This window comes from Chenopodium album, chromosome 24 (assembly GCF_948465745.1).
Source record: "Chenopodium album chromosome 24, dcCheAlbu1.1, whole genome shotgun sequence".
Lineage (NCBI taxonomy): Eukaryota > Viridiplantae > Streptophyta > Magnoliopsida > Caryophyllales > Amaranthaceae > Chenopodium > Chenopodium album.
Genome location: NC_137857.1, coordinates 6,326,132 through 6,339,563, shown reverse-complemented (window position 1 = coordinate 6,339,563; position 13,432 = coordinate 6,326,132). Strand labels below are relative to the sequence as shown.

The 13,432-nt window shown below is 30.4% G+C and overlaps 2 protein-coding genes across 2 annotated transcripts; both read right to left on the bottom strand.

The window, feature by feature from the left end:
• Nucleotides 1-608: 608 nt before the first annotated feature.
• Nucleotides 609-3,374, bottom strand: LOC145611905 (putative peroxygenase 4). Its single transcript, XM_081667287.1, has 6 exons — nt 3,350-3,374; nt 3,159-3,251; nt 2,966-3,051; nt 1,136-1,230; nt 875-1,000; nt 609-765 (listed from the first exon to the last, which is right to left on the bottom strand). The coding sequence occupies exons 1-6, from the start codon at nt 3,372-3,374 to the stop codon at nt 609-611; spliced, it is 582 nt and encodes a 193-aa protein (XP_081523413.1).
• Nucleotides 3,375-4,975: 1,601 nt separating this feature from the next.
• LOC145610126 (putative peroxygenase 4) lies at nt 4,976-9,078 on the bottom strand. The gene is made up of 6 exons (XM_081665394.1): nt 8,928-9,078; nt 8,699-8,791; nt 8,484-8,569; nt 6,096-6,190; nt 5,630-5,755; nt 4,976-5,527 (listed from the first exon to the last, which is right to left on the bottom strand). The coding sequence occupies exons 1-6, from the start codon at nt 8,965-8,967 to the stop codon at nt 5,374-5,376; spliced, it is 594 nt and encodes a 197-aa protein (XP_081521520.1). The 5' UTR covers nt 8,968-9,078; the 3' UTR covers nt 4,976-5,373.
• Nucleotides 9,079-13,432: the final 4,354 nt, after the last annotated feature.

Here is a 13,432-nt window from a genome sequence, read left to right as displayed (position 1 = left end):
ATGAGCTATTTTCAATAAGTTTCAAAAATCTCCTGTCATTAGATATATCAAAGAATTATTTGATTATATATTTATATTATAATAATTTTTTTTTTTTTTTTTTGAAAACCATATTATAATAATATTAGTTGTTTGAATTGCATGAAAACGGAAAATGAAATATAGACCGTAAAAGCTAATAAACTAGAAAATTCATGTAATAAGAACAACATATATGTAGAAGTTGTTTAGATTTTAATGGTTTTACGAATATTTATATTTGAGAACGTACATTAATCAAATAACTAAACACCAACATCATAATTTCATGCAAATGAGTCAAATCTGGCCCTAATAAGCCCAATTGCAAGGACACTAAGACAAATCAAATTTAATAGTCTAGCTTAAAAGCGGATGTTTTTCCCCAAACCTCGGTAGAATATCAAACATGTGAGTATGTGACCTCAAAATCACAAGATCGATGACCAACCACGAAACTGAGAATAGATTGGTAATATATATGAAACCCCTGGCTCATATATATCATATCAACTAATTGAACATGCTTTACATTTCATACATTTGAACCATACACAATGTAACGTACTCCAAGTAGCTTCTTTGAAATGTTACCCTTGTTTATGACCTTGACGTCTCTTAGCCTCCATCTCCATCTTCTCAAATAAGCTTCCATCATATGCTCCTCGAAGCGTATCTTTTTGCAAGAAGCCATTCTTGTCCTTGCAGAGATAGTATATAATCTTCCATTCCGAATAGGCTCCAATCCTTATAATAAAAATTGATAGAACGAACACAACAATTATTGAGTTAGAACCATAAAACATATGTTGATATATATGTACATAAATGCGAAATATATGAAGTTGTTACCAACCATCCTCCAAAGTCCTTTGGTTCTCTATTTGCCTTGAGCATTTCACTAAGTTCTTCGGAAGTAAGAGCATTAGGATTTGTGCGAGCATGTTTCTTAAAGATTTCTTCAAACTTCGATCCTACAAACCTTCAATTTACAAAATAAAATGATCATAAGTGCAATACACATAATGTAATTGTACTTCATATTTGTTATATGGAAAATGGTAGACACACTTTAATATCCCGTAGAAATCACAATAAAGGCAATAAGCCAATATACCGTCCTTGTGAGTCATAGACGCCGGAAGCACTCCCATGTTTGGCTTTGGTTATGTTCTCTATCTCTATAGGGAAGAGCAAAGACGAAAATTTCCCCTGTATTATCCACAACAACAAAATCTTAGTCCCAAATTGTATCGTTTCTAACAATACATAGAAAATAAAATGTCAAAATTTTATACAGTATTTGAGATTTGCACTATATTAAATGAGCTAATTTACTCTTTTTATAAAAATAAAAAAAAAAAAAAAAAACAGCTAATTCACATTATAAAATGTATACACCTTAATTGTTTTCCTTTTTTTTATAAGTTGCAAAATTTCTTAAATACAAATCATACAACTCACAAGAGTCACAATATGGGGTTTCTGTGCCATATGTGCCAAGATTGGCATTATCAGCAAGTTAAAATAGTTTACAAAACACTAGGCCCATCAGGCATCAGCCCACCCAAGATTGTACCGGCCCAAATACACTTGTGTTGGACTTATTCAATTACAACGGGCCCATTAGCCTACCTAAGATGATCTCCAAGGTGATGTTCAGTCCAATTTATTAAAGTTAATGTTTGTGGGGGTTGTTAAACGTCGCTCCCCTTTTACTAGGCATCGCTCGCATTTTTTTAAGATTTTCCATTTTTACCCCTAACAAATAAATAGCCACGACTCACTTTACGGTACTCAAAACTCTCGTACTTCACTCTCATACTCTCATTTACTCTCATTTTATTCTCTAAAAAAAATAAGTAAAATCAGGAAAACAAAAAATTTGATTACAATAATAAATTTGATAAAATAATAATACTAATTACTCTAATCACAAAATTAATACTAATCATAATAAAATAATAATAATAATAATAGTAATACAAAGATTACAATAGTAAATTTGATTAATCAATCAATTTAAGAAAAAAAAAAGAAAAAGAAAGCACTACATACATCCGCCCAAAACATTAGGATCCACCTTGGTGGATCCTAATTTTTTAAGTGGATCTACCTAGGTGGATCCACTTAAAATTTCCGGATCCTCCTTGGTGGATCCGGAAATTTTGAGTGGATCCACCTACGTGGATCCTAAAATTTTAGGCGGATGTTTTATTTTAATTTTTTTAAAAAAATAGTACGACGACTTATGGAATCCTCCGACGAAGCTTTCGGTGTCCGAATGTTGTCGACATCCATCGTCCTAAACCTGTTGCTAATGCTGAGTAAATTTTTTTAAAAAAAATTAACTTGGATTTTTGGTGGTAGATCGAATGTGGTGGGGCGAGGTCGGATGTGGTAGTTCGGGATTTTTTTTTTTTACCACGTGGTAGTAAGTGGAGGGGTCGGGAATGATATTATACCATTATGCACTACAATTTACACAAAGGGCAATATCGTCCTTTCATGTCAAAAAGGGAGCGTTAGTATGTAAAATGGGAGCGACGTTTAGCAGTTGAGATGTTTGTTTGTTACAAAAAATAGTCTATGATTAGTTAGCCACTTAGCTTCGTTGGTTAAAGCGAGATGTGGTACTCTAGACTTGAAATCAAATTCCGCCTATATCTTATATATGTACTCTTTAATATACAATTTTCATTATGTAATTATCTCCAATATAAAACATGATAATGTTTATATTGTAATAGAAAAGAGGTTACCATTCTACATGACAATCATAATTGGATCGATAAAAGTTTTTAGATCAAAACATCAGATGCATATTATTTAGATATTCGAATAATTTTGCTCAACCCTAATGGACACAAGTGTAAATAAATTTTTGTTGAAATAATACCACACGTAAATAAAATCATATGGGATGCAAGTCATGCAACGGACATACCGTGCGAGTTTTGCTACTAAGGCCCATGTTGATGAAGAAGGCTGCAAGGGTGGATAACAGGAGACCACTTCCAATTGCACGAAATCCTACAACAAAATTTCATTAATTTTTAAACTAATTAACCAAAACTCCAACACAAATTCACCAAAATTAAGTAAATTTAATCAAAGTTTAAGGAAATAATTAACCTAACCTTGGAAAGTTTCCCATGGATAAATAACACCATCATGGTTCCTATCAAAGAATGATACATGTTTAGCAAGCACATTTTCTCCTGTTCCTTCAACTGCAAAATCATATAACAAAATTTAATTAATTATTAAAAAAAAGCATTAATCAATTATGATTAGTAGTAATGTTTATTTGAAATGAACATATGCATACCTTTATTTTGATTAGTAACATCCATGTTTTCCAAGTACTTAGATGCTCTAATACTTTGGTAATGGAGGAAACGTTGGAAAAGAATTGAAGGAGAATTTGTTAATGAGAAAAAGGCAATACTTATGGCATTGTTAAATATGTTAATTTGTGAGGGAATGTTGGCTGGTTTTTGATTAAATAATCGGTAATTGTACATACAATTAATAATTAAACTAATAAAAAAAATTATCAGTAGAAAATTTTTCATATTCTAATATGTTGTAGTATGTTGTAATAAGGACCGAAACTTAAAAAGGTTACTTGACATGACCATATAGTATGAATCGAACTTGAGCAAATATATTTAAATTAGTGTCTAGCACTATTTTAATCCATTTATATAAGCAGGTGAAAATGAGCTCTATTGTTTAACAGAAAGAATGTTTGGAATAATGTAAAGAATTTCAAATCTTAGATACAACTCACAACAACAACTTTTGATACTAAAATGACGATGATGTGCACTTGTGCATACTAATGTCACTACTCACTACACTCACTATTATTCAAAACTCAAGTTGGCATTATCAAACAAAAATTGTTTATTTTAGAATAATTAGCATGCTTTCTTTAATACACATTAATAGATTATTCCTAATACAAAGCACCTCATTACAAAAATATAATCATAAATAAATCTCAATAAGATCAATGGCAAATTGAAATGCATTGGCCGGGCCATGGTTCAATTATAAACTATCTTAAGCTATACATATACTTGCATCAATTATATTCAAGAATTTGGTTTAATGGGTGACCTACTAAGTACTGATATTTACATCACTAGATTGCACGAAAATTGGAAACGAGATACCAAACGAAAAGGTAAGGCCCTATTCACTTCACCTTAAAAAAATAATATTAAGTAAAGATAATTTCAGTTCAGTAAAATTAATTTCAGTTCAGTAAAAATAAGTTCAGTTCAGTAAAAATAATTTCAGTTCAGTAAAGATAAGTTCAGTTCAGTAAAATTCGGTATCTTTAAAAAAGAAATAAAATAGAAAATCAGTAAAAATAATTTCAGTTCAGCAAAATTAATTTCAGTTCAGTAAAAAAAATTTAAGTTCAGCAAAAATAATCTCAGTTCAGTAAAAATAATTTAAGTTTAGCAAAAATAATTTCAGTTCATTAAAAATAATTTTAGTTAAAAATAAGGTGAAATGAACGGGGCCTAATTGGATGTATTGGACGTGCATCTTTAGTTTTAAGTTTTTAACATAGTTTGGCCATCAATATGAAATTATCTGGAAACTCTTAATTTGAGAATTTGTAGCATAGTTAGAGCGAAATCGAATAACAAACAAAGTTATCTTACAAAAATTAATGGTTTTGGAAGGTAATTAGTGATAATATTTCTCAAATGTACCTGAATTAAACACCCACATCATAAGTTGATGAAAATAAATCAAATCTGGCCCCAGGCCCAATTGTAATGTGTTACAAATAACAAATCAAAACCTATAGTCTAGCTTAAAGAGTGGACTACGTATGTGAGAAAGAAAATACCGTTCCCTCCCCAAATATCATATACAACTAATACAAGTCGTAGAGAATTAGAGATCGATCAAACCCGTGACCTTAAAATTTACAAGCTCACATTCTTATCACGAGACCAAGACTAGCTTGGGAGTAATATGCACCCCCGACACATGCACACAAACACAAATATGTGACATAATACATCCTTGTAATCAAACTATAACAATGTACATAAAATTACAATCATCGTCACACAATCACTACAATGAACAACAATGTTTAATTCAAACCCAGCAACTATTAGATACATAGCCACAACAACGATTCGATGCGGATAGTACGTGAAGATCAACTGCAATGCTAACTTATTTATCTCCTCCATGAACACTTGAGAAGAGAAGGAAGGGAAAAAAATCAGAATAATTAACTAGTTAAAAATACTTTACAATTCATATATTTGAATCACATAATATATATGCTTCAATTCCAACTAGCTTCTTGAAAGTTTACCCTTGTTTGTGTTTCTTAGATTGTGCATCCTTCTCCATCTGCTCGAATAAGCTTCCATCGTACACTCCTCGAATCGTTTGTTTTGGCAAATAGCCATTCTTGTCCTTGCAAAGGTAATATAGAATCTTCCATTCTGAATAGGCAGCAATCCTGTGACAAAGAATTCGACAATTATCTAGTTTGAACCATATAACATATGTTGACATATATATGAAAATTAATATGAAATTTACGAAAGTGAGTGTTGCTAACCATCCTGCATAATCTTTAGGTTCTCTGTTTGCCTTGAGCATTTCACTAAGTTCATCAGAAGTAAGAGCATTCGCACATGTATGAGCATGCTTCTTAAAGATATCTTCAAACTTCGATTCTACAAACCTTCAATTTACAAAATAAAATGATCATAAGTGTGTGCAAAACATAGCTAACATAAGAAAGAAATGACAATTTATAAAATCCCCTTTGTTTGATCATTTCAATGTTATTCGGATGCACCCTTTTAATTAAAGTAATTAACGTAATACTTCCATATATTTTACTGTTAACTGGCTATGTTAACTTGTTAAGGTCAATTATGGTGTGAAATTGATGTTGATTATAGACAAGTTTGACGATAAAGATTCGTCGTAAGTCAAAGATAACAAATGAACTTTAGTCTTCATTGGATGGTGATTAAGGTTCATGAAAGACAAACGTAGAAGTTAAGTTAACAACATACCTTCCTTGTGTGTCGTAGACATCAGTATCACTCCCATGTTTGGCTTTGGTGATATTCTTTATCTCTATTGGGAAGAGCAAATTAGGAAATTTCCCCTATATATATTCACGCCAAAAATACAACATAAAATCAGCTGTCAAATTTTATTTTCTTAAAAAAAATAGTACTTGTATTTAACATATATGAAAAAATACGACAACCATGCTAATAATATGTTTGGAATGTTCCATATAAATTTTAAAGTCTCATTTTCCTAGGGTTCAAAGATAAAACTTTCCTAGCTTAATAGATGAAAATGCAATTTTTTTTTTTATTTATTTATTTTTTTTTCCAAGTTACAAGTGTATAAAGGTTACTTACTACTTATATTAGGGGACCTTCCCTCACTAATACGCGATAAATATTTATTTTTAACAAATACGTTGTAAAATTGCTTAGATATACAAGTCATCATTGCGTAAAACAGGTTTTATTAAAAAAAATTCATACATACCTAGATAGCCGGATATAATAGCTGACCTCATGGCCTCATGAAATTCAAATGCCAATAACCATTAATTAATATGAAGTATATGATTTTCATGAATGTTAAAAATAATGCTAAGTACCATTTTAATCATTTTTAATCACTCGTATAAATATGTATTTAAAGCCTATATGCAACCCTAAACAATGTGTTAGAATTAATTTGATAAGGTCATGCATTCACCTTCCCTACTCACCAACTAAAAATGCATGTCTTGATTTTATCTTGTAAGTAAGAAAAAACAAGTGAAATATTAATCAATCGCATCGCCGCGCGCATTTGATGAATAAAAATGGGCAAATAATAACTATGGAATTAAAAATAATGAATGATGGATAGCGTAAATGGGTAATATGTCAATAATATCAATAGTATTATTGACGATTTTTCCTCCAAAATTATTTTTTTTATTTGCATCCTATAATTATTAATAATACGTATTTCAAATTTGTGTATTTTTATAAAACAAATTTGTGCATTATTTTTTTTAAAGCAAATTGGTGTATCTCAATTTATGTTTACCAATCTTGTTCATGAAACTCATTTTTAATATTCACATGTAACACATGCATACAAAGCTAATTTGTTACGTACTTTTATGAAATGCTTTCTTTTTTCTTTTTCCCCAATTATTTGTGCACCATATTGATTTCCAAAAGAATACACACTTGACAACTTTGTAAAGATTAGCAAAACAAAAAAGATAGCAAAACACTAGGCCCTTGCAGGATTCGGTCCATTTTTCTTGAATTGGTATTGATTGTTAAGTCCCACCCTGGCCCATCAACCAACCTAATATTATCTTCTTTCATTTATTTATTTATTTTTATTTTTTTCTTAGAAACACCACCCAATAGACATAGACATCTCATAAAAAATATGTGGCGAATATTGAAAATCAAAAGACTTGACTAGCATTCACACATACATACCACAAAATTTAAAAAAAAATATATATATATATATATATAAATATAAATATAAATCCATATTCCAAAATCAACAAGGAAAACAAACAATGTATGGTATGACTAAATTTTTTAATATACATCCGAGTACACAGTGCAACGCAAGGGCGGAACCACAAAAGGCTGGTGGAGGCCCGGCCCTTGGGCCGGCCTTTATTTTGAAGGTTGGCCCCCATAGTTATATAAAGGTGGACTTATGTCTAACTTTCTAGTGTATAGCTTAGTGGTTAGAGTGGAATCTATAAATTTTATCACATATTGGTCTAATGTTCGGTTCTTGTGGGTGTCACATCCATGTTTTTTTTAATTATTCTTTTACTTTTTTTTTTTCACGGCAATCTTTTACTATTTTTTTCTCACTTTTTTTTTAAGGGAAATTTTTTATTTCTCACTTGAATTTTACAAGTCATAGGTTGTAATGTTGATTATTTTGATGAAATATTTTATGTTAGTCAAATCCAATTTATAATATATCACTGTTGGAAAATAAGATACGATTTACTTGATAAATCTCGCCCCCCACCCCCACATATTTCAATTCATGGCTTCGCCCCTGGTGCAACGTGATAGGGCTAAAGAAAATCACAACAAACCCTCTACTTGGTGTATCAAAAAGTACAAAGACAAATTAAGAAACTAATCCAAACAAAGAAAAGTGAGAAAGTGAAAGTGAAAGTGAAAGAAAACGAAAGAAAATAGAAAGAGCAAGAAAACGAGGGCAATGTAAAGCGAAAACAAAAAACAATGAAATATTATTTCGTTAATTATTCTGAAACGAAGAGAATGTATTACAGTGAACCCCATGAAAAAACGAGTGCAACTATTTTAGCGAAACTGCTAACAGACGTGTAGTAACACGTAACGCAATAATTAAGGGGTACAATAGTAACATACCGGGCGGGTTTTGCCACTAAGGCCCATGTTGATGAAGAAGGCTGCAACTGTTGATAACAGAAACCCACTTCCAATGGCTCGAAATCCTACCACAACAACAAAAAATCCCATCAAATTTTTATAAAATTAACCAAAAACCCATTAAATTAACCAAAAACCCAACTCAAATTCATCAAAAAATAAGTAAATTTAACCAAAGTTTAAGTTTAACAAACCTTGGAAAGTTTCCCATGGATAAATAACACCATCATGATTCCTATCAAAGAAGGCTACATGTTTAGCAAGCACATTCTCTCCTGGTCCTTCAACTGCATAATTACATAACAAACTTTACTAATCCATGAAAACTCGCCAATTTACAAGTACAATAACCAATACTCTCTCGATATGTCTCTAAAATTTCTTCCTGTTTGACAGTTTGAAATAAAATCGAAAGTAACTTACCTTCATTTTGATTAGTAGTGATTCCACTTGAAACATCCATAATTTAACAAAGGAATTAGATACAAATTTAGTGGTTTATTTTCTTCTACGTTTTGTGGTGATTTATGTCGTCTGAAAGTTGCAATAAAGAGGATAATATTGAAGAAAACGTTTAGAAAAGGTGGTTAAATAAACAATATAAATTAGTAAAGTTAAGAATATATGAAAGTGAAGGAAATACGGTATGTTATTGAAGTATATATATATAAGTATGTAACAAATAATCTGTCATGCCTTTTAAACTTGCTTTATGTATGAATTTACACGTTGCTTTTACATTATGTAACGTTTATATAACTGCTTTTGTGAGCTGTAAGCGAAGTATGATTGCCACGCTTTCAATCAAAAGTAATCCTTCATTTGTTGCTTTTGTCGTTGATCCTACTGTTGGAAATTGGAATTTAGAAATGGGAGGTTTCTTCTTTCTTCATGAATAAGGCATTTATTGTTTTGTTATGGGATGAGATATTATGTTGAGATGGGACGTCACTTATTTTATTCGGTTACTTTTGTGTTATAAGTAATTGTAATCCAAAGTGATACGATCATAAAAGGATATTTAATTTTTCGAGGTACTCCGTTCACACAATGTATGTGACGAACAAAGAGGTATTGGTTGTATAATACTTTGTATGACGTATATAAGGTACAACCGATTATACATAGAAAATTATTTAAATTTTAAGATTAAATTTAGTACATACCATTCATCTTAATTGAACTCGAAAATAACCGAATTGAAAATCTACGCATCATTCTTAATTGAAGCGCACCAGTTGATTTGGTTCAAATCGATACAATTCGACAATAATACTTTGACTTTATCCCCAATTGAAAACCAATCTAGGTGTTTGACCCTAATTTCTATATGGTTAAAAAAAAAACTTAAGTTGCCGAACAAGTCAACAGTCATAAGTTACCTTAAATGGAAAAATAGAAATGATAAAAAATAGGCAAAAGGCCAAACACAAGTGAAAGTGTGTATTGAATTTGGTGAGAAAGCGCTTATAAGAAAAAGGTTAAGAATTTAACTGTAACTTTATATTTACAAAGTTTACTAAATGTGCAAGTTTTTGTTTAGCTGAATGCGCAACTTGATAAGTTCTCATCTTTCCTTTATATTTAAGTTTATTTAGTTGCTCTTTCCAAAAAAAAAAAAAAAAAAAAAAAAAAAAAAAAAAAAAAGTTTATTTACTCGTTTGACTTAAACTAGGATTGTGTGTGTCTATACATAAATGTTACTTTAATCTTCTTTACCACAACCTTAGCAAGCATGAGTCACATACTCACATGACTCTTTCCCTAAACCATATATATAGGTAAAACAAACCTTCCCTGCCTTTTGGCATATTAGATCTACATCATTCACCAATCACCACACTCTTAACCCTAATATTACACAAATTTAGTGTCGATAGATATATTTTAACACAATGCTCAGTAGAGCTTGGAAAAACATATATACTGTCTTAGTCTCTTTTACTATTAGTTATCATTTAAATTTTTATACATTCCATTACAAATGAAACATTTAAATATTAGTAAAGGGAAAAACATAATTATGGAATCTTGTTTGTCTCAAATGTGTAGTTTTCAAATGTTAATGTGTATAAATTAAATTTTAATTATTGAAATATTTACATTTGTACATATGAATGCATTCATAAACAACATAATAATAATAATAATAATAATAATAATAATAATAATAATAATAATAATAATAATAATAATAATAATAAATAACAATAAATAAATAATTTTTTTTTAAAAAAACCGACAATTAAAAAAATTAGATGGAATCATGGAATACATGTAAATTGTGTGACTAGTGGGGAGGTTAGTTGTGGTGAGGATAATTATTAAAGTAAATAGTTCCTCTCATGTGATTTAGCTAGCTTAGGGCCTGTTCATATTTATTTAATTTCAGTTCAGTTCAGCTCCAATCACTTCAGTTCAGTTCCAATCAGTTCAGTTCAGCTCTTAATTTCCCTCTCACATAAAATATTCATTTCAGCTCAATTCAGTTCAGTTCAGTTCCAATCAGTTCAGTTCAGTTCAGTTCAGTTCAGCTCCAATCAGTTCAGTTCAGTTCAGCTCATTTCAGTAAATATGAACAGGCCCTTAGTCAAATTAATTGTTGTTATATATCATAATTATCTCTCTGTTATTACTTTGTTAGCTGTAGATAACTTTTAGCTTTGTAATTATCTCTAGGCTATTAACTACTCATTAGCTTGTAGTTAACTAGTTATCAATCATCTTACCATTACTAGTTTGTCATGCATGTAATGTAGACTATCTTTGTATGCCTATTTAAAGGCTTGTATTGATAAATAGATATGGTAATATAACAAGTAATCACATAATAAAAGAAGTTATTAGTTAATGTGGTTATCTTTAACAGGTTGTTATGTGTTAGTTTACAGTGCACTTATAAGTATGTTTTAATTATGACAACGACTCGGCCCATATAAATTGTATCTAGGGTTTATGAAAGGAAGTTATTGCTTACTTAAGTCTATATATTGATCAAATTATAGAAATTATCTATGGTAATGAGCCATACATTTTAACCAAATAAATTGGCATGATTCAAATCAAAATTAAACAAGCCTTTCCATATAGCATAATAAGCATAATGAGCATGTTGTATATCTAATTAAATTGTTAAATTTAGCATTGCCCTCAAAGATTAGCCATGAAAATGAGTAAAACAAATTGCATTCCCATTGCAAGTTGTAAATTAAAATCACAAAAATAAACTTCGGTCTAAATTTAACTAGCTAATTACTCTAATACAAGCTATGTGATCGATAATTGTTTTTGTAACTCATTGTGCTATTGTTTGTGCATCAACGACCAAAGAAAATACGATAACTACTCGATAAATCAAAGAAAGGGGAAAAAAAATATAGGAAGTACGAACCACAAAACTCAATTTTACTATGCCGTGACATATTTACTTCCTTTAATTTGTCCTTTGAAGCAAATGTAACGCGATCAATACAACCACAAATCTCTTGCACCGAAAACCCTTAATTATGATTAACCGATCTTCCAGGCAACTGGACTCAGATTTTATATTAAAACATCAAGCTAAGATGTCTACGAAAGCTAGAAGAAATAAAGTTTTATTTTAGTGTTTAGTCTTTTTCTTTCTTAGTTTAGAGATCTATTGTTAAAAATGAACATCAAGAGAAATTTTCTGTATTAAGATGTTTTTAGTCAAAATATAGCCCCTCAAAATATTGAAACATAAGCTCGGTGTAATAATAGGAATTGTTGTTATGATTAACCGAGAATTTGGGTAGAAAAACATGGGGTGAAAATAAAATACAACTATGTTAGTTAGTTAGTTAGTACTTAGTATAGCAAAATTCAGTACTCCAAGACAAGAGAAAATAAGCCTTTTGTGTTGTTACCACCAATTATTTAAACCCAATGTTAAAAGAGGGATAATTGATCAAGTTGGTAGAAAAAATTGAAAATAAGCGACAATTTGGTAATAACAAATTACTTTGATAACATATAACTAGGCTTTAAATTTGTACTGTGCAGGAATGATAGAATTTTTGGTGAATTGGTCCTCTAAACATAACACAAAGTCACGAGTTCATATTTTAACAAATTACATCCACGCTTAATTTGGAGAATTGATTTCCTTAGACCCTTTTATTATTACATTTTTGGACTTATTATATACAATATATGTATATGTATATGTTTTTCCTATTTTCATACCTTTTCCTTTATATTCATCTTCCCTCCATTACACTTTGTTTGGATAGATCAAAATGGAAGGAAAAGAAGGGAAGAGAAAAGGAGGGGGACAAACTCTCTTGTTTGGGTAAAAGATTGAGGGGAGGAAGGGAAAGAAGAGGGACGGATCCATTTTCCCTCTCTCCTTAATAAGCATAATCCCTCCAAATTTCGAGAGATTTGGAAGGAAAATGGAGTTCACCTCCCCCTCCCTTTCTTTCCCCTTTCCTTCCTCCTATTTCCCTCCCCTTCCTTTCCTTCTTTATTTGCTATTCAAACAAAACGTTACTCACTTCATTTACAAAGAAGCTTCAATCGCAAACACATCAAAGACCTAGAATACACATTGAAAAATTTTGAAAGGAAAAGAAGATTATTATCTCTTCTAATGTGATGATTGCGATTGTTTAACAAAATATATGTTATCACTACCATACTCTTTTACTTTATTTATTTGCATTCGCTTTTGTCAACCGAGAATTCAAGGTTTTTGCAACCTTTGTCCAATTTTGTGACCTAATAATTGTCGCCAAAGTTGGTTTTATTGCCAAATTGGCTCTTGAGTTATCATCTTAAGTACCAAATTCTTGCTTGATTAAGGTATTCAATTCATTGATTGTCACTACCTCTAATAGGAATTTAATTGTAACCTAAATGTTCGATAACAACTTTTAGTGTTATATAACTTCACATTACTATTTTGG